The following is a 23,145-nucleotide window of genomic DNA, read 5'->3' on the forward strand; positions in this document are numbered from 1 at the left end:
CCAAAATGGGCGATTAGGCCGAAGTAGTTCTCTACCCGGCATGCTCCCTTGGTTGGTTGGGAATGAATTAGTTAAAAACATTAAAAAATGAATTATTGGTTAAAATCGTTAAAAATATGTGAATAAATATTTCTTTTACTTCATATTGTGATCATCAAAAACCGAAACAGAATTTCAGTTTTCGTCAGCGTCAAAAAGATTAGAATCAAAAAGAACGCAGTCATTGCCCTGTGTCTGCCATCAAATCCCAAATCCGACACAGCACCCCGGTGCAGGAAGAAAAATTAATGGGCAGCATTATTTTCGGGGATCGTCACGCCGTCGTCATGCATTCTCCGAGGACTAACTACTTACAACCCCGGGTTAAACTTCTCCGTATGTCGGCTACAGTGGCAGATGCAATTCCTGTCGTCGCTGGCTGCTTTGTCGAGTTCCAGGGACCATGGCGTTTTGTGAATGAATGTATTTTACGATTATTACATTTACCAGGGGGCGCCCCCTTTTGTTGCGCTGCCACCACCGAGATCGTCTGACTGCAAAAGGACGATGCCATTTGCCCAAGGCGAGGCGACGTTCCCGCCGCCCTTGCCTTGTGCTGTGCCGTTCTGGCAAATAATGCGACAAACTCGAATAAATCGAAGATTAGGTTGCAAATTTACGACTATTTTGCCTTTAAAACTGCCTCTCTCGCTGCACATGGGAAATCGAAGCTTGTGGATCGGATGGAACGATTAGTTCAGGATGGAGGGTAGCTCAGAAAAGTAGAATTGTAAATCATATTTAGCGGCACAGATGGTTTTCCGTCAGTTTCGATCTGTGATATTTTGTGAGAACGGAATAAGTTTGTAAGCTCCAATCTTAATAAAACTAACTGAAATTATTTTCTTCTTGTTCCTCTTTCAGAAAGTGCAATCTTCAATGATCTCATCGTACTAAGGAAACAAAAACTCAACACAATCAACAATACGTAAATGTGAATCAATCTAAACGCGAAAAAAAAACCCCAATCAACGCAACGTTAGTTTTTACAATAATAATAAAAAGTGTGTGCAAACCCCCCCTCAAATGCTGAGCCAAAGAACGGAATTCAATCTGTGATTTTTGTTTTGTGTTTTCCTCTTGTGTTTCGCCGTCTCGATAGCCAAGTTTCCCGCGTACTTTGATTGTTGTCAGAAAATATTTCAAATTCGCGCAGCTGACATCGCGACTGCTAGAGCTAGAGCCCAAGGCTGTCATAGTTAGACATAAATAATAAAAAAAAAACTTTTAAACCTAAACCAGCCACGCTGTTCTTCAGTGAAATCACCGAAAGCGACATCCAAAACAACCGGATAATGTTGATGCAAGTATCACAGGAAGCGGCCGACGCGCTCGCGATGGTTCCCTCATCGACGGGTAGCTCCGGCGTGCAGCAAAAGGACACCACCTGGACGAAGCTGTTCGTCGGCGGCCTGCCCTACCACACCACCGACAAAAGCCTGCGGGAACACTTTTCCGTCTACGGAGACATCGAGGAAGCGGTGGTGATAACGGACCGAACGACGAACAAGAGCCGGGGTTATGGATTTGTAAGTATTGTTTTGCCGGATGGTCGGGGTGGAGCGCTGTGGAGCTACAATAATATTTTCTTTCGATTTTCTTTATTTAAAAAAATGAAGGTCATTATGGGAGACCGAATGAGTGCGGAACGGGCGTGCAAAGAACCAAACCCGATCATCGATGGCCGGAAAGCGAACGTGAATTTGGCAATCCTTGGAGCGAAACCACGAGGCAACATTACACCCGGTGAGTTCAGTGAAACTGCTTTCCACTTCCGTGTTCCTCTGTTTTCAGAGTTTTTCTATTTGATTTGCGACTGCGAAAAGCCGTCATCCGTCGAGTTGAAAAGTTGTTAAAATCAAATCGACTTCGGTAAAGAGCCACGCACAATGGATCCGGATCTGTTTCGTGGCGGCAAAGTGACAGCTATGTAAATCTATTGTTGATTTCTAACTGTCTTATTTGCCGCAACGGATATGATCCGGATGAATTGTGCGTGGCTCTTAAGAGGAAACCTACTGTCATCCTCAGAAGGTGGAGTTGGAGGGCTTGAGTTGGTGAAAATAAGAGATGGCTAAGAGAGAGGCTAAAAATCTCTTAAATAAAGTCTAAAAAAAAAAAATAAAAGTTGGTGAAAATAGCCACCAGCAACTTCCCAAGCTTTTACGAGTAAAACTACAAGAACTACATCAAAAATGTGTATTTCAAAGCTTGATCCGATTATGGGCTGTTTCTATGCTTCACCAATATAGAGGCGCTAGGCGATTATGAAAGGAAACGTCAACCAAACCGTTTGTTTACATCAAAATTACATTTTTTACATCTCTAATTAATGCATATGTTTATGCATATCTTGCATATTTCCATCGGGAGAGGTCTTATTTTATTATTTTTTACATATTTGAACAGATGTACAGCTCAAATAACACCACATTAAAAATCCGGAAGTTCATAACGGCTGGGGCAGTTTTATAAATCTTCACTTTTCTTAACAAAAATATGTGGAAGCACCAGCCGGATCACTTTAAAATTGATACAGAATACAAAATATTACATGTGGATGATGGTTTCAAGCCCCTGCGATGGATAAATTAATCAGAAAAGGTAAAAATATATTCCGCTTCCTATGCTTTATGGCGAACATTTTAGCCCTCATCACTCTTTTGATGGTTCCCCTATTCACCACCAGAGGCTGAATCGATCGCTTAGTTACTATTGAATTCGCCTATTGTATCTTTATACCACAGACAAACAGACGTAACTCTTCATTGTGTATCTTCGTTCACGCATTTAACGGTTGATTTGAATATTATCAGTTCCGCGAACTACTCGCCGCAGCGCTGGCATCGGATCACTTTGACGTTTCTATACATTCTATAGAACTTTTATGCAATATTGTTTGCGAGTTAGCGAGCAAGCTTGTTTTCCGCGAGAAGCCTGAAAGATGTCGCTACTGAGGTCCTATGTTTTGAGATACTATGTTTTCAAGAAAAACTTTTTCAAAGAGTTACGTCTGTTTGTCTGTGTTTATACACTCACCTTTTATTCAAGCAGTTATCTTATTTCTTTGGGTAGAAAACTGCTTTTGAAAAACATCGCATTTTTTTTCGGCTCAGCACTACAACACGCTAAAATTCAACACAACAACAAAAAATCAACTATCAGCAATCCAAGGACCAATTGCCAGTGGTAGAAAAGCTGAAATCTATGTATAAACCTAAAAATCTGAAAAGAAATTATGTTTTCTATATTATATGTCTATTGAGTAGTCCTCAAGTTTTCTACTAACGTAGCATTAACCAGATTTAAATAAAATGCTCCATTTGCAAAACAAAAGCATTTTAAGATTGCACTCGTATACCTCACCGTGTAAAATTTTGAAACCATCATCACTCTCATAGTTCTTCTATTCTCCGCGAGTGCCAACTTTGATTTGCCAATTTACCTACTATTAGCAATATTTTATTTATCGTAAAGATGAAATCATCGTCTGGAAAACACGTTGTTATTGAAAATATAAAAGATAATAAAACTACAAGCTTTCCATTTTGGATAAACCGGCAACACGACTACTCGACATAGTCCATAGAGATTAGTGACGTTTAATGCACGCACACTAGCGGGCGAGGGGTAGACCACTCATGTATTTTCGTTGCTTCCAAACGTATTGGGGATGCGTATTGATGCATTGAAATACATTAATGCCATTTTGTGTAATAATTAGTACTTTACGTAATCGCGATTATTTATTTGTAGATTCAATATTTACTCGTATTTTTACGTTCTTTTCACTATTCGTGCCGTGTTTGTTTACATTTGTGTATGAATGACATTTATGAACTAAAGGCACTATTGACCAATGCACGGAATGAACTCACGACCAAATTTGACGTTTAAGCGGTGCCGTGTTTATTAAAAATGAACACATGATGTAATGCTCGCGTAACTTTAGAAAAGGGCATATCAACTTTATAAACAATTTGTTAGGCCCTTTTCACGCGAACCACAGAACGCCCACGCAAACCAAGGGCACTATCGGGAAGGGGACAATTTACCCTACCCGATGGTGTTGTTGGTTTGCGTGGACGTACTTCGGTTCGCGCGAAAAGGGCTTAACAAGTTTTGTGTACAAAAGTAGATAGGCCATTTTTAAATGTTATCCGATCAGTATTCATGTGTTCATTTTTAGTAAACATGGCACCACTTAAACGTCAAATTTGTTCGTGCAGTTGTGTAATTAATGTAATTAAATCAGTAGTAAATGGAATTAATTTAAATACAGCCGTTGCCTGCGTTGGAGTTAAAGGTTATTGCGTGCCCCTAGCTGTGCCATAAAAAGGGAGAAAAGGCCTCAACTCCATTTTGTAAAGAAACCTTGTAAGGCTATTGTATCGTCCATGCCAATGTGTGGAATTTTTTAAGCGTATGATTATTCTGATGTTTATAAACAAACAACCCATTGTAGCTATGCGTGACTTTAATTTAGTGAAGTAAACCTTCCAGCATTCGCGTCCAAAAAAGTTACACGCGAACAATTCCAATTATAGTTCATGAACCATACATTATAAAACGATTCAGTATTTTGCAAAGTTGTTCAGTTGGTAAATTTCCATCTAGTAGTGGCACTTCAGAATTGATTCGCTAGGTGGCGCCACAGTTCAAATAATGTTCTTTAATTGATAACTCAGGATCGAGACCGGATAGCATTTTCCTCTCTTCAGTAAAGTTGTTTAAATGGACGACATTTGTTCAGTAGTAAATAGATGAGCTGAAAATATACTCACTAGGTGGCGCCAAAGTACAAATAAAGTTATTATAGTGATAATTCAGGATCGAGTCCAGATGGAAGTTTGCTGTCTTAAGCAAAGTTGCTCAAATGGATGGAACATTTTAATTAGGAATTAACTCACCAGGTGGCACTAGAGTACAAATAAAGTTCATTCATTGATAACTCATTGACCAGATATAAGTTTCCTGTCTTCAGCAAAATTGTTCAAATGAACAAAACCCGTTCAGTAGCGAACAGTTTTATTGGAAATTTACTAGGTGACGCCAGAGTATAAATAAAGTTCTTCTAGCGGTAACTCACGATCTAGACCAGATAGCAGTCTCCTATCTTCGGCAACAATGTTCAAATTGACGAGACCTGTTCAATAGTGTGCATTTTAGATAAGATTTGAATCGCAATACGGTAACATAGTACAAATAACGGTCTTCTAGTTATAACTCAGAATCTATACAAGATGAAAGTTTCCTCACCGACAAACCGACATGAATTACCATAGAATTTACCATGCTCAAAGCACACTTCTGGCATCTGTCTTCATAGTCGTGGAAAACGTTTAGCTAAGCCACACGTGTGCACAATTTACTAGTTGATTGGTGTTTGATCTATTTTGGACAAATAATTTATATCAAGATTAAAAAAAAAAATATGCTTGATTATCAGATCGCTGCACATTTGAATCGGCCGTTATATATTTTCGAGCAGAAGTTAAATTTAAGTTTCATGACCGTTTGTTGATGGTTTCCTTTCTTCAGTTGTTCCAGCTAAGCTGTTCAAATGGACGATACCCATCCAATAGTGATCATATTAGTTGGGAATTGCAGAAAATCTTAGCATTTAAGTTTCCGAAGTAGTCTAAGATGGATTCTAGCAAATTCCGAAATTATTTCTGGAGAACAGTGATGTCATTTCACATAACTGCGGCTCTATCGTACGTATATTTTGCCTCCTCTGAAGATGTATGCATTGCAACTCATATGAGCAAATCACCACCTTTACGGTGAGAACATGACATAAATGGTACATGGAACATGTGGTAAAAACTAAAATCACTCTTTCTAGAGAAATGAATGTAATGTGCTCTCGAGTTCACTCACCTAAAAGCTCTCGAGGGTTTACCTCTCGAGAGACCTCACTGCAGAGCCCACTCTCCATAGCATAGGTTTGAGCGCTGTTGAAGCAACAATCAATACGAAACTAACGATTTTAAATTGGCTATTGGTCCCAAGCAAATCGATTAACGTACCCCATTCTGGTATACATTCCAGTACTACACTATGTTTGTTTTGATTCGTTATGAAAGTTTGACAGATAAAATGAGGGGTTAGTGGATTTTCCTATGTTTCGAGGGGTGAATCGATTAGCTTGGGATCGAAGATAGTACTAGAGCTGAGCCAAAAAGTTGAGCACGTTTCTTCGGGACCTACTCGTCTTAGAGTTACCTCTATGGTTGAAGCATTCTTTTGCTACAAGCATATTAAGCTTAAAATGGACCTACTACATATGAATGTTTCGCGTCGTTTGTGACGGTTGTGAATTTGGTCTGAACGTATAATTGAAAATAAGAAAGTGGAGAATTAATGAGCAAATCTAGAAAATAACAGAAAATTGGAGAACCTCTCTTAGATATAGATTATAAATAATCTCAAGAAGGATTATGTATAATCCCAGAATGGAAAAGGAATAGTTTTATTAAGATGATGTAATGATGTGATTAGGTCGTCTGAATAAAATACTTTACTCCTTTTATTGATATGGCCAATTGATTGAAGAATTGATAATCTTGCTTCGAAAGTAGGATTTAAATATTTAAATAACCTTTCGTATTAAGCAGCATGATTTAAGTACTACCCACCCATCTAAATTTGGAAAAATTTATATGATGTAGATGTATTAGTTTGTCATGTTTCATGACATTCTTGATAACACTAATACCACAGACAAACAGACGTAACTCTTCATTGTGTATCTTCGTTCACGCATTTAACGGTTGATTTGAATATTATCAGTTTCGCGAACTACTCGCCGTAGCGCTGCCATCGGATTACTTTGACGTTTCTATACATTCTATAGAACTTTTATGCAATATTGTTTGCGAGTAAGCGAGCAAGTTTGTTTTCCGCGAGAAACCTGAGAGATGTCGTTACTGAGGTCCTATGTTTTGAGATACTAAGTTTTCAAGAAAAACTTTTTCATAGAGTTACGTCTGTTTGTCTGTGCTAATACCATCAAAGGGGAAAACATATACAAGTAAACACTTGATTGATTGAAAATGAAAATGAAAATGAAAACGCATCCTAAATGTTACCCATTGAGTTGCCTCTTGAATTTCAAGACCATATAATGAAGGTCAATTGAAATGAACTGGAGTTTTTAAACTTTTTACGAACAAGCTTCTCAAAAATTTCAAGCGTTAAAAATTAAATTAAAATTTCGTGTGCTCAGAATATTGCTGCGTGTTCAACAGCAGAATTTAAGGTGTTTCCTCGTAGAGTCCGTTTTTCCATCACACCTCGCAATTTTAAGAGCACACATCTCAAGATCTACGAGGTGTATACATCTGAAAATTTCAGACATTCCTTGCTTCTCCGCAGCAAACAACAAGTAGTAGTTTTAGCTACGTACATTCACAGAAACCTTATTATTTTCACATGTAAAGTTGCGAAGTGTAACACGAAAAAGGACGCTACAGGGAATCATCTTAAGACCAGAATCAAACTAGATTTCAGGACTTTTAGTTTCAACAGATGAATGACATGTCATGTATGTCAAAAAATATGGGGAAAGGGAATCTACACAAATTAAGAACGCCCTATTTTTTTAAAATTCTCAACAATTTCATCGTGATGAATAAATTAGAAAAAAAAAACTGTTGAAAGTCTCTAATCTTCGGAATAAATCTAGTATGATTCACCCAAAAAGGGCCTGAGAAGTTTTGAAGCTCATAGGCTCTTTTTTGATGTTGGTCGTGAGCGTACCTCTGATTTAAAGCACTCTAAATTTGTCTGAACGCAAATCACAAGCCAGACCTTCATTTCATGTACAGTACAGCTCAGCTGATGTGTGCCACTTCACACAGGATGAAAAATGATACCGATTTGTAAGGTAGCCACTATCAATTTTGAAACAGCTCAAATAAAATGACTAGCGAAAACACAACTCGCTCCCCATATATTCTAGCCTGGGTGGCAAAATCCAAACCAGTCAATGCCAATGGTAGAATGATCCATACAAGCAGAGGATTCATGCATACAGCAGCACATTCGTTTCTGTGTAAACAAATCATCAAAGTAAATCGGGTTTCACTTTGTCCCGTGCCGTATTTTGCTTCCTCCTACTCGTCACTCATGACCACCAGCCAGCTCCAGTGGCGCCTCTTTTTCCATTCACAGGCTGGACGCTGAATGGAGTCCACATCGTACTGGAAATGGCAAACATTGGAATGATGGGAGGGGGTGATGCGTATGTAAACTGACAACGGATTGATGGTATGTAATGCCACAGTAACTTTTATTGCCGGAAATTTTCGGAATCTGGTGTGTATTTTGCGCCAAAATCCAAAGTAAGCTCGGAGACAGTGAGGATTTCTTCAACCATCTTGAAGCAGATGTTCCGTCGTCACATGGGATCAACAAGAGAGCACGTCGCCTGTATCCGATTGCGCATAGGCAAATGTCACCTAGTCTTTCCCAATTGACATGTCGTCGACACCGGTTGTGATTATTTCCGCTTGGTTGCACTAATTAAAATAATTTTCTCTCTGGCGCGTCCGTTCTAGCCAGCCCAGCGCAACGGGTTCGCAGAAGCGTGGTAAAAATAAATTCTGGCTCATTTAGAAATCGCCGAATGGGAGAACCACTCGTCAAACAGTCAACCAGCATGAAATGCAACACAAATTTTCCTCCTATAGTTGAGTGCAGCCTACACCTCACTCGATACGAGAAATGTCAAAGTGCGTGTACCCCTTTAAGAAAGTAGCACCTGTCACACGCACATGCTGACTGCCGACTGAAATGTAGTCTATTTAGAGCAGTTTCACTGTTCCCGATTTCGGCTCGACCTCGCATCTTCGTAGAGCTTGTTTATTACAACGAGCGTGGATCTCGAGCCAAGCTGCACAGAAAACAAGACGCATCTTAAAATAACCGTGCGTCTCCTCCATCGTCTTCATTTTTGTCGTCGTCGTCGTCGTCGTCTCGTCGTGTCTGAGCGTCTTGGGCGAGGTGAAAAAACGTCATTAGTTTTTTTTTGTGAGTCCCACAGCTCACAGCTCAAATGCACGCTTGAGCGCTACCGGCTTTTCAGCAGCCGATCTCGCTGTGCCTAATGCGCCGCCCGGTGGAAACCGTCGCACATTTGGTGGAAATAAATCAAACCGCTCTCGACATCAACACGAGGTCCACGGCGAGGTGAGCTTGTGCAAGTAGGAAAAGAATGAAATCTCCAAGGCGTGGGTATCTTTCGTCATTTGGGAGTTTGGGGCGACGGGTTCGGTGGGGGACATGGAATGGAAGAAAATTGCTCCTTGGTAAGTGCCATCACCGTACCGTAAGGTTGTTGTTATTCGAGAAAAAGATTCAAATCGATGGCTTTGAAGTGACAAAACGTGCGGGGTACTATTCAATCACTCGATGGAAGGTACATTTGTCGTGTCACACCATGCGCACACACCGTTGGCTGTGTGTAGTAGACGTGTTGTTGATATTGATGGCTGGGAGGAAAAATGTGTTCGTTCGTTTTCTGAGGAATGACGAAGATTGATTTTCTGCTATTTGAGGAATTTGTGAAGGATATTTTTTGAGGATTCTGGGTTAGTTGTAAATTGGAAAATTTAGATTTTCTGTAAGGTTCAAAATGCTGAACTTAGACTTTCAGACGAATTGCATAATCGTGTTCAAAGATAAACTAATGTAATGACAGTTGCTGGGGAATTCTCAATTCTGTTAAAATTAATATGAACAAGACCAATGACGCACAGAAATATTATTTTGAAGAACAGCAAAGCTATGGAAAATCGCTTCAAGGGACCATCATAGTTGTTACCGTGAAAATAATAAACATAGAAAGAATACTCAAACCCATCCCAATCCTCCTCTTTCAATATCAGTGCATTTAATCAACCTAATGAAAAACAATCGCAGAAGAAAATGTTTAAGGCGGGTTATGAAGTCAGAGTCGGAGTCGAAGAAGGCAGTCCACAAGCAACGTAGATTATATTTTATAGTTTTATAACGCTGCACGTTGAAAGTACATCATACAAATTTTTAAAAATGTGTTTAGGTCTTTGAAACTTGAGCACTATACTTCTAAGGATGTTCTAAAAACTAGTGGCGTGGATTACTTTTTCACTCTCACGGAATATGGGAATGCGACACATCAATTTAGGATAATATTAATTAACAGACTCTATGAGAGATCGCAAATACCCGAAGGAATTAGAATGGTACAAGTTAATAATGTGTGAAAAAATGGTCTATGGAATCCATAATCGCGACTTATTAACATGGTGAAAGGTAGCCGATGAATGTTAAAATATGTAACATTTTTTAATTGATGACTGAGATACCCTGTAAACTAAATTTTCATGATTTTGATAATTCCACAAGTTTCTGAATGTCGACTATAAAATCGCAAAATCTATCCAGTCCCTAGAATTCAATTTCTATTATTGTATGTCTTAGCTCACTGCTAATGAACGGTAACGGCCTAAATGAGCCATTCGGTCGAATTTCGGACAGTGAAAAAATTAACCTAGGAATTATTTTTGAAATTTTGTCCATAAATTAACGAAGATGAATCTTCGAGACTGTGGGACTTACCTGGTGCGACGCACAGTGGGACGAATTCAAAAAGAGTGGGACATGGCTACTTGCGACGAAACTATTGAGTATAGCTTTTTGTTGTCTTCTAGAATGTTTCTTTATTTTTTAAGTACTTTATTTTAGTAGTGAAAATTTTTGGTTAAGGAGGGTATACACTCAGATAAAAAAAATAACTTTTTTATGTCTTGTTAAATTTGATGAACACCTATGAACACATTGAAGATGAAGTCTTTTTAAGAAACTTTGTCCAAGGTGTAAACTTTCTATCTCTCAATTGGACGAAGTTATAGGGTGAAAATGGACTACAAACGGTAGTACCCCCTTAAAAAACGTTTTTTCACCATAACTTTTTTCTTTGAATTTTTTCGATTTTTAAATATTCTACAAAGTTGTAGGTGCTTAGAAAATGCACATTTTTGCAGAAGACAGTAAATCGTTATCTCTTTGTTGAAAGGATTTACGCCTGTTTTTACAATTTGTTTACACTATCTTTAAGGGGGTCTACCTTGCAGGTTAGCAGGTATTAGCAGCTAATGACAACGTCATTTCATTCAGCAACTTATACCCTACTGTTTCATATACAATTCATAGGGGGATCCAAGAGGAAGCTTAATAATTTTTTTAAAAATGTACCTCAATGTTTTGTTACGTTTTGCTGTTTTCATGAAGATTGTTCCAAGTATGTACATACATGAAGACAAAAAACGTGTTGCTTACTGTTAATTATGACAAAAGAAATCATTATGGTGAACATTTGCACTAGCTATTAAAAGTAAACGGCAATTAAGCAGGTGACGAAACATTTATTCAAACTCTTTTGATTCTTGTTTGGTTACAATTTTTATTACAGTTGATCGTTCTCCTCCTAATCTTCATCGCTGGATGAACATGGCATCTCGTTCTTTAAAATACTCGGTTCTTTCAAAAACTTCAATGCATCTCCTCTGAATGGAATGCTTTTCCTTCTTGGAATCTTTCGCATTGATGAAATCGATGGGTCTGAAGACACCATCAGTCGGCTTAAAATGTCTTGATTTGTGGCTACACTGTTGAATACAAAAACAAAACATAAAGCATAACTATGATTAGAAAATATAAAAAGCACATATCTGTACCGTGAACATTTCCTTGCCTGATGTTCTCGAAAGTTTTTGATGTCCTTATTTCGGCATTCTTGAGGTTCTTCTGATAGAGTACAAACAGGAAGAATAGAAGCTCTTATAATGTCTGCGCCGTGAATCAGGAAAATTCCAGGATTCGTTAGTGTCAACATCAATTACGGGATTTAAACGCAAATAAGTTCAAATAAATGTGCTACCACCTACTGTATTGCCATTTAATATTGATAGCTAGTGCAATTGTCATCATAATAATTTCTTTTGTCATAATTAACGGCAGGGTTACTTCCACTCACTTGCTATAAAAAAATGTTTTTTGGAATTATGTAATCATGAAATATTATAATGCTAATTAGTACTTGTATGTTACAAGAAGAGGTCATGAAGTATGTAATTGACACATAAAATCTGTCAATATTGCTTTCAGTGCGTCACAATTAGCGATTTAACGACTCGTGAGCGCTCACTCTGAGTGAACGCCCACGAATCATAAGATCGCTGATTGTGACGCGCTCAAAGCGAAATTGGCAGGTTTTATGAGTTAAACACATACTTTACACCCTCTTCCTGTTACTTACAAGTGCAACACAGCATTATAACATCTAATGATTGCATAATTCCGAAAAATATTGTTTTATAGCAAGTGAGTGGAAGCAACCCTGATTAACGGTAAACAACACGTTTTTTGTCTTCATGTATGTACATACTTGGAACAATCTTCATGAAAACAGTAAAACGTAACAAAACATTGAGGTACATTTTTTGAAAATTTATTAAGCATCCCCTTGGATCCCCCTATGAATTGTATATGAAACAGTAGGGTATAAGCTGCTGAATGAAATGACGTTGTCATTAGCTGCTAATACCTGCTAACCTGCAAGGTAGACCCCCTTAAAGATAGTGTAAACAAATTGTAAAAACAGGCATAAATCCTTTCAACAAAGAGATAACGATTTACTGTCTTCTGCAAAAATGTGCATTTTCTAAGCACCTACAACTTTGTAGAATATTTAAAAATCGAAAAAATTCAAAGAAAAAAGCTATGGTGAAAAAAACGTTTTTTAAGGGGGTACTACCGTTTGTAGTCCATTTTCACTCTATAACTTCGTCCAATTGAGAGATAGAAAGTTTACACCTTGAACAAAGTTTCTTAAAAAGACTTCATCTTCAATGTTTTCATAGGTGTTCATCGAATTTAACAAGACATAAAAAAGTTATTTTTTTTATCTGAGTGTATACCCTCCTTAACCAAAAATTTTCACTACTAAAATAAAGTACTTAAAAAATAAAGAAACATTCTAGAAGACAACAAAAAGCTATACTCAATAGTTTCGTCGCAAATAGCCATGTCCCACTTTTTTTTAATTCGTCCCACTGTGCGACGGGGTGGTTCGAAAGTTGGCACCGCGAAAGATTCAAATGTCAGGTATTATACATATTCCAAGATCTCATATTTGAAATCACATATCAGAATTATTGAAAAATATTGAAGGTTCTTGGACTTCTTGAATATAATCTTGACTTAATCAAATAAATTTCGATGAGAATTTATAAAAAAGGAAATGTTAAGTGCAAAGAAATTCTACACACTTAGAATTAACTAATTAACTCACGGAATCCATTATTGACACAAAGGATGAGACGTAAACAAACAGGTCATGCCAAATTAAGTGCTCCGAGACTGAAAAGTATGTTTGATTGAACTGAATTTCACGTCAGATATAACTCAATTTTATGTACGCTCATATATGTCAGCGTCAGAGCACCTAAATTTACACGATTTTTTCAAAGTGTGTAGAATTAAACCTAAAGGAATTATAAGGAGCGTTCAAACGTTGTTCTGACGATATCTTCAAAAAAATCTAAGGTTTGTGACCAAGGTGAACCCCCTGAAATGAGACCTAAAGAGAAATCTAAGAAAATTGCGAGGAGAGCATCAAATGAATAAAATGACAAATGTGGGGCATTTCATGGTAGTTCTGAAGAGAAACTTTAAAAATGCTGAGAACAATTATAAGAGCATTCCAAGGTAATTCTTAGGTAACATTTTATGGGAACTCCAATCCAATAAAAAACAGCTTAAGAATTCCTAATGAAAATTAAATGAGAATTGAGAGGATAAATTTAGGTGAATTTAAAGGAGAATTTTGACACAAGTCTGAACACAAACTTGAGAGGAAAATTCTAATTTCAATAAATTGGATAACCAAGGATAATTTTCAGGATCACTTCTATGTAAATGTTGTCAATAACTCCAAAGGGATTGAAATCAGTATTCGAAAGGAATTCTGTGGAGAATTCCAAGGGAATTAAAAAGAGGTTCATAAGAATAAAAGTATTTTTACGAAATTCCTAGGGGAATTTCATTTGAACTCAGTTCTGAGGAACATTTCAAAGAATTCCTAAGCATAAATCTAAAGAAATTCTGATGTGGACGCCAAACTAATTCTGCAAGAATCATAACAAATTCAAATATTTTTGCAGTAAAACCCGAGAGTTATTTGTTCAGAATTCCTGGGGAACTCTGAAGAAAATTATTATACGATACAAGATAAAGTACCAAGATGTGCTTAGAATAATTTTTTATATGTTGAAAATAATCTGTCTAGAGTTTTAACATAATTCAGATGCTTTGGTTTTAAACAATCATTTTCAAGAATCTGTTTGATATGTGAAGTCAAAATCTTGTAAAAAAAACTTCAACTGTGTACACACCAAAATATACTTTTATTAAAATATCTTCACATGCCTTCAAAAGTTTTATGAATATGAAATGTCTATACATCAATTGAAATGTCTTCAAAATGACGATATTTCTTAAAATCTGACATTTCTGATTATACGTTCTGATGCTTTGAAAAGTTTCCTGTTGTTTTGAGGTAGGATAATGAACTACTTCGGCATAAGCTCCCGTTTTCGTCATATCGAGCACAAACGAATATATCAATGATTTCGATGTGACCAAATGAATCACACGTTTGGTACGATATTTTATTTAACAAGCTACGAAACAAAATATAGTAACGCATAATATTAATATTTACATCCATTCTTCTCAAAACCAAATGAAGCTCTCCTAGCGAAACCATTTTTAGTCAATACAATGACGTTTCAATGTGTTTGGCTGGATTTTAAACTCGTATGATTGAATCTAGAAAGAGGGCTAGATTGTTAACAATATCTCAACAATTTATGATTATTTATCAAATTTAATTGATAAAAGAAGCAGAAGCATTAAATTATTGTTCAAACCCGATCGGAAAAGAAATGTAAAGTACGTTTTGTCTTAGTATGATGGAAATTAGATCCTAACCCTATCAAAGTTCAAAATAGGTTTGGAAATATGCCAAATGATTTTTTTTTTTGCTTGATTTGTTTTCCGTCGATCTTGTTTTCAGTACTGAGTACTAATGCTACCGACGCCAGGGAGCCAAATCCCACACCTGGACCCTACCTATCGACCCATCAACTCATGGACCAACGTCTTTGCTTCCCTACTCAGAGATTGTGTGCCTTAGAAAATCCCGACGGCACCGACTGGGATTGAAACCAGGCCCAGGCAGTCACGCTTATCACTACACCACCGGCGTCGCTTTGCCAAATGATAGTTATGATTAGTTTTGTCGTTCATCGGCATGAAAAATCAGACGTCAGGTGATAAGGACACACGACCACACGCTAGACCTCTGATATTGACTTTTAAAACATCAAAGGTCTAGCGTGTTCTCGTGAGGCCTTATACATGGTCGATGAGATTAACTCAGAGAGAAAGAGTCAACTTTACTCAGTTTTATAAGAGATTGCTAAAAACGTAGGTAACTCAGCTCTGAGTGGCCTACATTTAAAAAAAAACTCATACAACTGAGTAAAAAAGACACTCTCTCTCTCTCTCTCTCTCTCTCTCTCTCTGAGTTAGTCTCATTGACCGTGTATGTTATCCATGTTACAACATAAAACACTTGTTATATGGTATCAGGACTATATCTCAACACCACTAAGCATGTCCCAAAAGAACATGTTTGAAAATGTTTGAACTTGTTCGGATAGACCTCGTAGGATCTCCAAAGTTAGTCTGTGAACCCTGTAAACTCACACTATAAAACCTTCACATAAATAGATGCTATAAATCTCCTGTATTAGTCCTAAAAAATCTCAACGTAGCCTCTGTCTGGAGCTAACATATAAGGTCTTTTCAGTTAGTTCGTTACAATTGAAGGTCATAAGTTCTCAAAAGTTCAAAAAAGATCTACGATGATCCATAAAGCATCTAGACTGAAGCCATAGGGATTCTGAAGTTGATCCATTATGCCTGTATATTCTATATAGTTTTCGAAGTTGAAATCCAAAGTCATCCGTTCAAATGATTCATTAAAACTTTGGACTGGACCTACCAGGCCTCACCAGTTGACTCACCAGATATTTCTTTTATTTTTTCTTTGTCTCAATCCTATAGTGCTATGAAACTAACAATCCTGATGAAACTAATCACATTTGTTTTTGTCATGAAATTCCTTAGTTCCACTAGAATTTCCTAAAAAAAATCCTCTATGATTATTCCTAGAATAATATTGGAATTCTGTCCCTTATAATTTTCATCATAACACTGTACAATCTCTAACGAAAACTCTACAAAATAACTTTGAAATTCTTTTCATAACTCCCTAGGAATGCACTACACAATTTCTTTGGAATTCTGCTCAGAATGTATCCCTAAAATCACCTTGGATTCACTCCGGCATTCCATAGAAGTATTTCTAGAAATTAAGTATGGATTATGGAGTGTGGATTTAAATTCCACGGAATTCTACGGAACAAAACAAAATGTCCACTCTAAACATAAGAAAAATATCTTAAGTATTGTAATTTTTACACGTGGATCAGAATCAGAGTCAGTATTTCTTTCTCGTTGCATTAGTTCTTGTTCGTTCAGACTAAAAAAATCAGAATCAACCCCTACTAAAAATTCCTGAAATCCACTACAGCATGTTTTTGAATTTCTCCTCCAAATTTCCTTGAAATTCGCTTGACTCTTTTAGAATTTTCATCTAATATATTGGAATTCTTCTCACCATTTCGATTAAATTCTGTGTCTGTCTATTAGACCGAAAATTATTAAGCAGGGTAAACAGTGAACCGGGTTAAAAAGAAAAAAAAAACTGGGATCTCGAAGTCACGAGGAAAAATACCGGCAGCTCCTGCGAGTTTGGAGGGTTTTTGTCCTTGGGTATGACTTGCACGTTGTTGGTGGTATACCGTTCCTGAGATTCCCGTAGTGGCAGGAAGCGAGGTTTCGCCTGCCAAACCAAGTATTTTTTCGGAAACTTTGGCAACTTTTTCTGCTTTAACTTATTTTGAACATTTCGTTTTTTTTTGCTGCTTGAAATCCGCCTTGACGTATATTTCATCGTTCATTATTACGCAATCAAATTTCAGACGCAATCAATCTGCGTAAGAATAATTTGGATTTCGTTTATGCGCGAGCAAAGTTTTGATAAAAAAAAGAACGTCTTGCTTCAATGCCATTTTGATAGCTGAATGGAAAATGACAAAAACAAAATATAGGCAACATTCCGTACGCACAGACCTACAAAATGAGGGGTGTTCAAGTTTTTTAAATACACGTTTAAAAAAAATCGCCAAACTTGAGTCGACCAATTTTTGACCGTTCCACCCTTTAAAGATGTTTGTGTTTATTATAGTCACTTTATCACTCTTGGGTCATTCATACCTTGTCCGTAATGAGGTTGAATTCGTTAACCACTACGCCGGGGCCGTCTCCAAGTTCAAAATATTTCTGTAAATTATACATCGACTCGTTGATGGAGCCCATAAGGGTATTGTAGTTTTCTTGATAGACGTAAATCGTGATCTTTGCAGTTAATTCATCATATGTCCATAGTTAATCCGCAAGACATATGAACTTAACTTAGTTACCGCACGGAATATCTGAAGTTGACCAGTAGCTTAAAGCACATGATGAGAAATATTGTCAATAATATTGAAGCAAATATTGATTGATGACACAGAATAAAAAAAGTTAAAATTTCGAATTTCACTGTTTCCCCTCGTTTCCTCCTTCTCTTTGACTACAGCAACAGATTGGGCATGATCCTGGATATCTTATGTCAAAAAAGTTATATTTGTCTTCATATAGTCCATCTGATGTAATCAGTTAAGTGATGAGCAGCCATGTATTGATGAGTCACCAAAATTATGCATTGGATCTGCCGACGGAAACGAACTTAAACTATTCGAGCCGTGGCATTTTTTATTTATTTCGCTAATGTCATCGTGTTCGTGATTTTGGAACTGACCACATAGGATTTTCGATCAACTTATGCAAAATAAATTTTCCACTCTCGTCTTCCATCTTGCATAACTTTTTTTAAATCAGCACGAATCGTGATTCCGTTTGTATTTAACCCGTAAGATCTCTGACGAATAATAGAGATATATTTTTATGACAATGGATTGATAAGTCAGTCGACTCGTGCATATTTGAGACTAGTGAACTCTTGAATCATGCATTAGCGAGTATGTTTGTGTCTCGCATAAAAAAGCTCATCAGACAAATGGAAGAAACGACAGCAATTTATTAGTTGCGCTAACCTCAGATACTAATTTCCTTCTACCCTATGAAACGTTTTTAATACTTGAAAAATGTGGATAGCACATATGGCAACCAACACGCTTTTAGAATAATGAAAACCACTTGCCACGGGTATGGGAAGACACTTTTTCCCGTCACCTAAAAAAGAAATACTTTCAACTAGTGAACATTATGGATCCATTCGTACGCCTGGATGCTCTCCGTGTCTAGACTGCTCGTCCGACTGCATCCGGAGTCGAGAAACTTTTGGCATCTTCTTAAGTTCTGTTGCGCAACAATCAATGTCCACTCTACAATACGACTTGAACATTCGAACAAAACAATCATAATCGTGAAAGGATTATCTTTCTCTTCTTATTATTGCGAATAACTTGTCTGCCGTGATTTTCCGGAAACTTTTAATCCGTTGCATGAAGAAAGCCAACAACAGGTGGGTTGCATTTTGTTTGTTATTCAATGATCATCTGCTAACTTTCCCATCCTCTCCCCCCACCACCTGACAGGTGCTTATCATGGAAGTGGAAAATAGTAACTTTACCAACATTTGGCGCATTCCTACAACGGTGGTGGCGGCGCTGACGATGACGTGATGGCACGCCCGCTCTTACGCTCGCTCACTCGTCGTTGACGGATTGTTGTGTAAATAAAACAGAAGTCGTCCTCATTCTTTTACATTTGTATTTGGCCACGGACAATTCATCCGTTCCAGATCGACCAGCAACAGCGCTGCCAGTAGTGGGTGAAACGGTTTTATCCCCCCCACCGTAGGTACCGATAGCGGTGACCGTTCTGGCAGCGGCTGAGTTGGTGGGTGGGAAAGGTGAAGCGTGAGTGAATAAATCAACAGCGCAAACGGTAACTCAAATAAAAGTAAAGGAAAGGAAGAAAAAATCAACAACCCGTCAGTGCAATTACAACCGAAATGAAAATGAGCTACATGCTGGGCGGGGCCGTACTGGACTGGGAAAAGTGCTCCTCAGAGTGGATGATGTTGGTTTTTGATTATCTCCGGTGAAGGTGAAGATGGTGATGACGGCTCTGAGGTGAATGCTATGCGACGAGAGGTTGTGTCAGTGCGCTGGCTTTCAATTAAATTGTTGGGAAAAATTGAGTACTTAAAATGGTTGCTAAACTGTACGAGTTGTTTCAACAAGAGTCATTTAAATGAAAATGACATATTTTAATGTTAACGTTATTCGGTGCTTGTTATAAAACCACAATCAAAATGTCTCAATTATACCTTTGAGATATGTTGGAAACAGTGGCGTCGCCCTAACCTCAATTTACCTGTTCAACAACTCTCAAAACTTAAAAATTTAAAGGGAATGACTTCCAATGGGTACAAATCAGTGAAACTAGAAGATCCTGTGCCTTTTGAAACTGATTTGAATGTAAGCATGACCCTAAATAACGTTTTCAAAGTCGTTGAACAGGTAAAAAGTGAGGTTACGCGACGCCACTGGTTGGAAATTATTCTATTTGATGTACATTTTGAATAATTGGGCATGCACATTTTTGAGAAAATTTATTCTGAATGTCAGGTATTTTTTGTTTAATTTCATGTGGTTTTTTTTCTGTACTGGGTGTTTTGTTTACTATTGGAAAAATGGACCAAAGTGTGATAACACTTACTTTCAAACATTGGTTCGAAAATCATTACTTCTTCACCAGACTTAGGTCCTAACTTAGCCAAGAAACTTTGCTCAAAACGTCAGCGCATTTCCAGCAATCCCAGAGTATTATTATTATTTTGCAGCTAGATTCCATTCCTGGCCCTCTGTGCATTGTAAAAAGAATTCAATGAAAATTTTGATGATGATTCGAGAGGATTCTTTAAGAGTATTCTAAAGGGATTTTTACGATAGTTACAAAAAAAATCAAGTAAATTTCCAATAAAACTTTTAGGTATACTTTAAAGGAATACTTAGAAGAGTTTCAAAAATATTACTGTCATAACTTATACAGTCCGTGGCGCCGGTGGTGTAGTGGTAAGCGTGATTGCCTCTCACCCCAAAAAGGCATGGGTTCAGTCCCAGTCGGTGCCGTCGGGATTTCCTGAGGCATACAATCTCTGATCATGCCTTCCTTCTAAAGGGAAGTAAAGCCGTTGGACACCGGTCTATGAGTTGATGGGTCGATAGGTAGGGTCCAGGTGTGGAAGCTGCCTCCCCAGGCGTCGGTAGCATTGGCACTTAGTACGGAAAACAAGATCGGCTTCGCTTGGTGGCGTGCATGACTCTGGCGCACAAATTGGGCTGAATGTCGTTGATGGCTTGAGTAATGTTGGTTTTGAGGGCATCGGTAGTTTGCGGCTTATTGGCATATACCTGCTACTTAACATAACCCCACAAGAAAAATTCTAGCGGTGTTAAATCACACGATCTTGGCGGCCAGTTGACATCGCCTCCGCGCGAAATAACCATGCCCGGAAATCGTTCATACAGAATATCGATTGTTTCGTACGCTGTGTGGCACGTTGCTCCGTCCTGTTGGAACCACATATCGTCCACTTTAGGCCAGAAGAAGTCGGTAATCATCGACCTATAGCGCTCCCCATTGACGGTGATGGTTTCGCCAGCGTTATTTTCGAAGAAGTACGGACCGATGACGCCTCCGGCCCAAAATGCAGACCAAACAGTGACATTCTGGGGACACTTGGTGGACCTCGTGTCGATTGGCCTTGTCCTAAATTCGACAATTCTGCTTGTTCACATAACAGTTCATCCAGAAATAGGCTTCGTCGCTAAAGAAGGTTTTTCGGGCAAAACCGGGGTCTGTTTCGAACTGCTCCAAAGCAAAATCAGCGAACACACGGCGCTGTCTATGATCGTTAAGCTTGAGCTCCTGGGTCAATTGGATCTTGCATGGGTGCAAACCCAAGTCTCGACGCAGAATTTGCCGAGATGAAGCCTGCGAGAGGCCCAGTGCTCTCGGCAGACCTTGCGCTAGCGTTCACGTAAGGATGGTGGTTGAGTTTCCTCGAATTTGTTCACCACATTGCGAATAGGCCCCTCGGTAGGACGATTATTGCGACCGTAAAATGGGCGAAGCGCTCGGAACGTTGCTCCCAAAGAACACTTACTTTGGTAAAATAATTGTATCATTTGCACGTGCTGTAGGACGCTATAGCTATCCATGGTAATTTGGCAAGACACACTGAATAAATGACAGCTAATTTTACACCTGTAGCTTCAACAATATGGCCGCAATGAACTGTCAATGTTAGGAAATCCCTATTGGAAAACTCTTTGGAATAGCGTCACTTATAATACATTTATTGTATGCAACAAACTTTATATCACAACTATTAACAGCATGGCGCCATCCAATGGGGAAAAAGTTATTCAAAAAATAATATATAAAGATTTCAACAGATATCGATCTTAGAAGCGAAAACAGAATAATTATTTGGTAAGCCAGTTGTAAAAATTATTTGTTTTTTTTCGAAAAAGGTGCTAATTTTGTAAAAATCTACATTTTCTGATTTTCTGCATACAAAATAAATCGCCGTAACTGTTTTATCACTAGCGACATCTGTTGCAAAAATCAACCATGCTGGTAATCCATTATTTTCCAAAAAGATGTTTTATGTGTTACTTGGGTTTCCCTTTGGGCTGCTATCTCCACTCGTTGGGGTTGACGCGGTCGTTCGAAAATGTGTTATTATATTAATCAGCTTTCAAATGAACAAAATGCTTGACGGTGCCAGTTTAAGAGTTGATTACCACTCCTTCTGCGCACGATTTTGAACACGGCTGTCAACCCTGTAGCTAATCGTGTATTCTTATGTCTTGCACGCCGTACTGGTACTGGTTACTGGCATCATACCTAACCTGTCCATTTTGATAGAGGTCTTACCGGGGTTACCCCACAGTTGGGCATTAGCAGAACTAACTCGCTTGGAAAAGCTGCTATCGAATGTTCTGGAATTTATTAAAAAATACCAAAATTGTCAAATCCTAAACAGCTCCCGTTGCTCGTCCGGGGTCACTTATTCAAGTATTCGTGACTTCATAATGGCCACTTAGTTATCCGCGACCCACCCGATCAGTAACTGGCAGCTGAACTTCACACAAAGCCTTACTTGTTCATGCGGTACATCATGACCATTTTCTACAGTATACCCTTCAGCAAATTTTTGTAGGTCTTATCATTTTTTTTTTTTTTTTTTGTGAATCAAATTGAAAATAAGTGGCTAATGGGCATGAAGTGTTCAAATCCGTTTCCACTACCGTATTTTATTCGCAAGCGTTATCTAATACATGCACTCGTCAAATTAAATCTAACATCCCGTATTCGAGATATTTGACGCAAGCCAATTACAGGGCTGGTAGCGAGTCACTTTTTAGTGATTTGGTCACTCTTTTCAAGCCAGTCACTAAAAAGTCTCCTTTTTTAAGGCCAGGTCACTAAAGTCACTTTTTCTTGTAATCAGTCACTATTTTCAACTTTTTTAGCGTGAATTTATTTCATGATTGACCATTCTTTGCTTTGTGACGTTAGTCGTCTTTCTCTATCTACAGGGTGTCTGCTCATTTTTTTTTTAAATAAAATTACCTGAGTTTTCCTGGTTTTTCCAGAGCTTTAACGTATAAATTTCAGGCTTATAATAAGAATGCTATTTTTCTTATGCGTTAAAAATATGCAAACAGAAAATAGCCCAAACGTTTTAAGACATGGCAATCAGTTTTAAAGTAACAGTTTTACAACCAAATCCATTGAATGTTGAAGTTTAACACTTGTTAAATTTCTCACTTTAATAAAGCTAAA

The 23,145-nt window shown here is 37.9% G+C and overlaps 1 protein-coding gene across 2 annotated transcripts in view; it reads left to right on the top strand.

The window, feature by feature from the left end:
- Positions 1 to 23,145, top strand: part of LOC135706339 (RNA-binding protein 24-A-like) — a 251,447-nt gene that overhangs the window by 167,944 nt on the left and 60,358 nt on the right. For both annotated transcript variants that reach the window (XM_065227957.1, XM_065227956.1), the window contains exons 2-3: positions 904 to 1,568; positions 1,659 to 1,785. In XM_065227957.1, the coding sequence (XP_065084029.1) occupies positions 1,335 to 1,568; positions 1,659 to 1,785 (361 nt within the window). In that variant the 5' untranslated portion in view covers positions 904 to 1,334. The remainder of the gene's footprint in view (positions 1 to 903; positions 1,569 to 1,658; positions 1,786 to 23,145) is intronic.

This window comes from Ochlerotatus camptorhynchus, unplaced genomic scaffold (genome assembly GCF_037179485.1).
Source record: "Ochlerotatus camptorhynchus isolate MF236.1 unplaced genomic scaffold, CSIRO-AGI_Acam_v1.1 ptg000277l, whole genome shotgun sequence".
NCBI lineage: Eukaryota > Metazoa > Arthropoda > Insecta > Diptera > Culicidae > Ochlerotatus > Ochlerotatus camptorhynchus.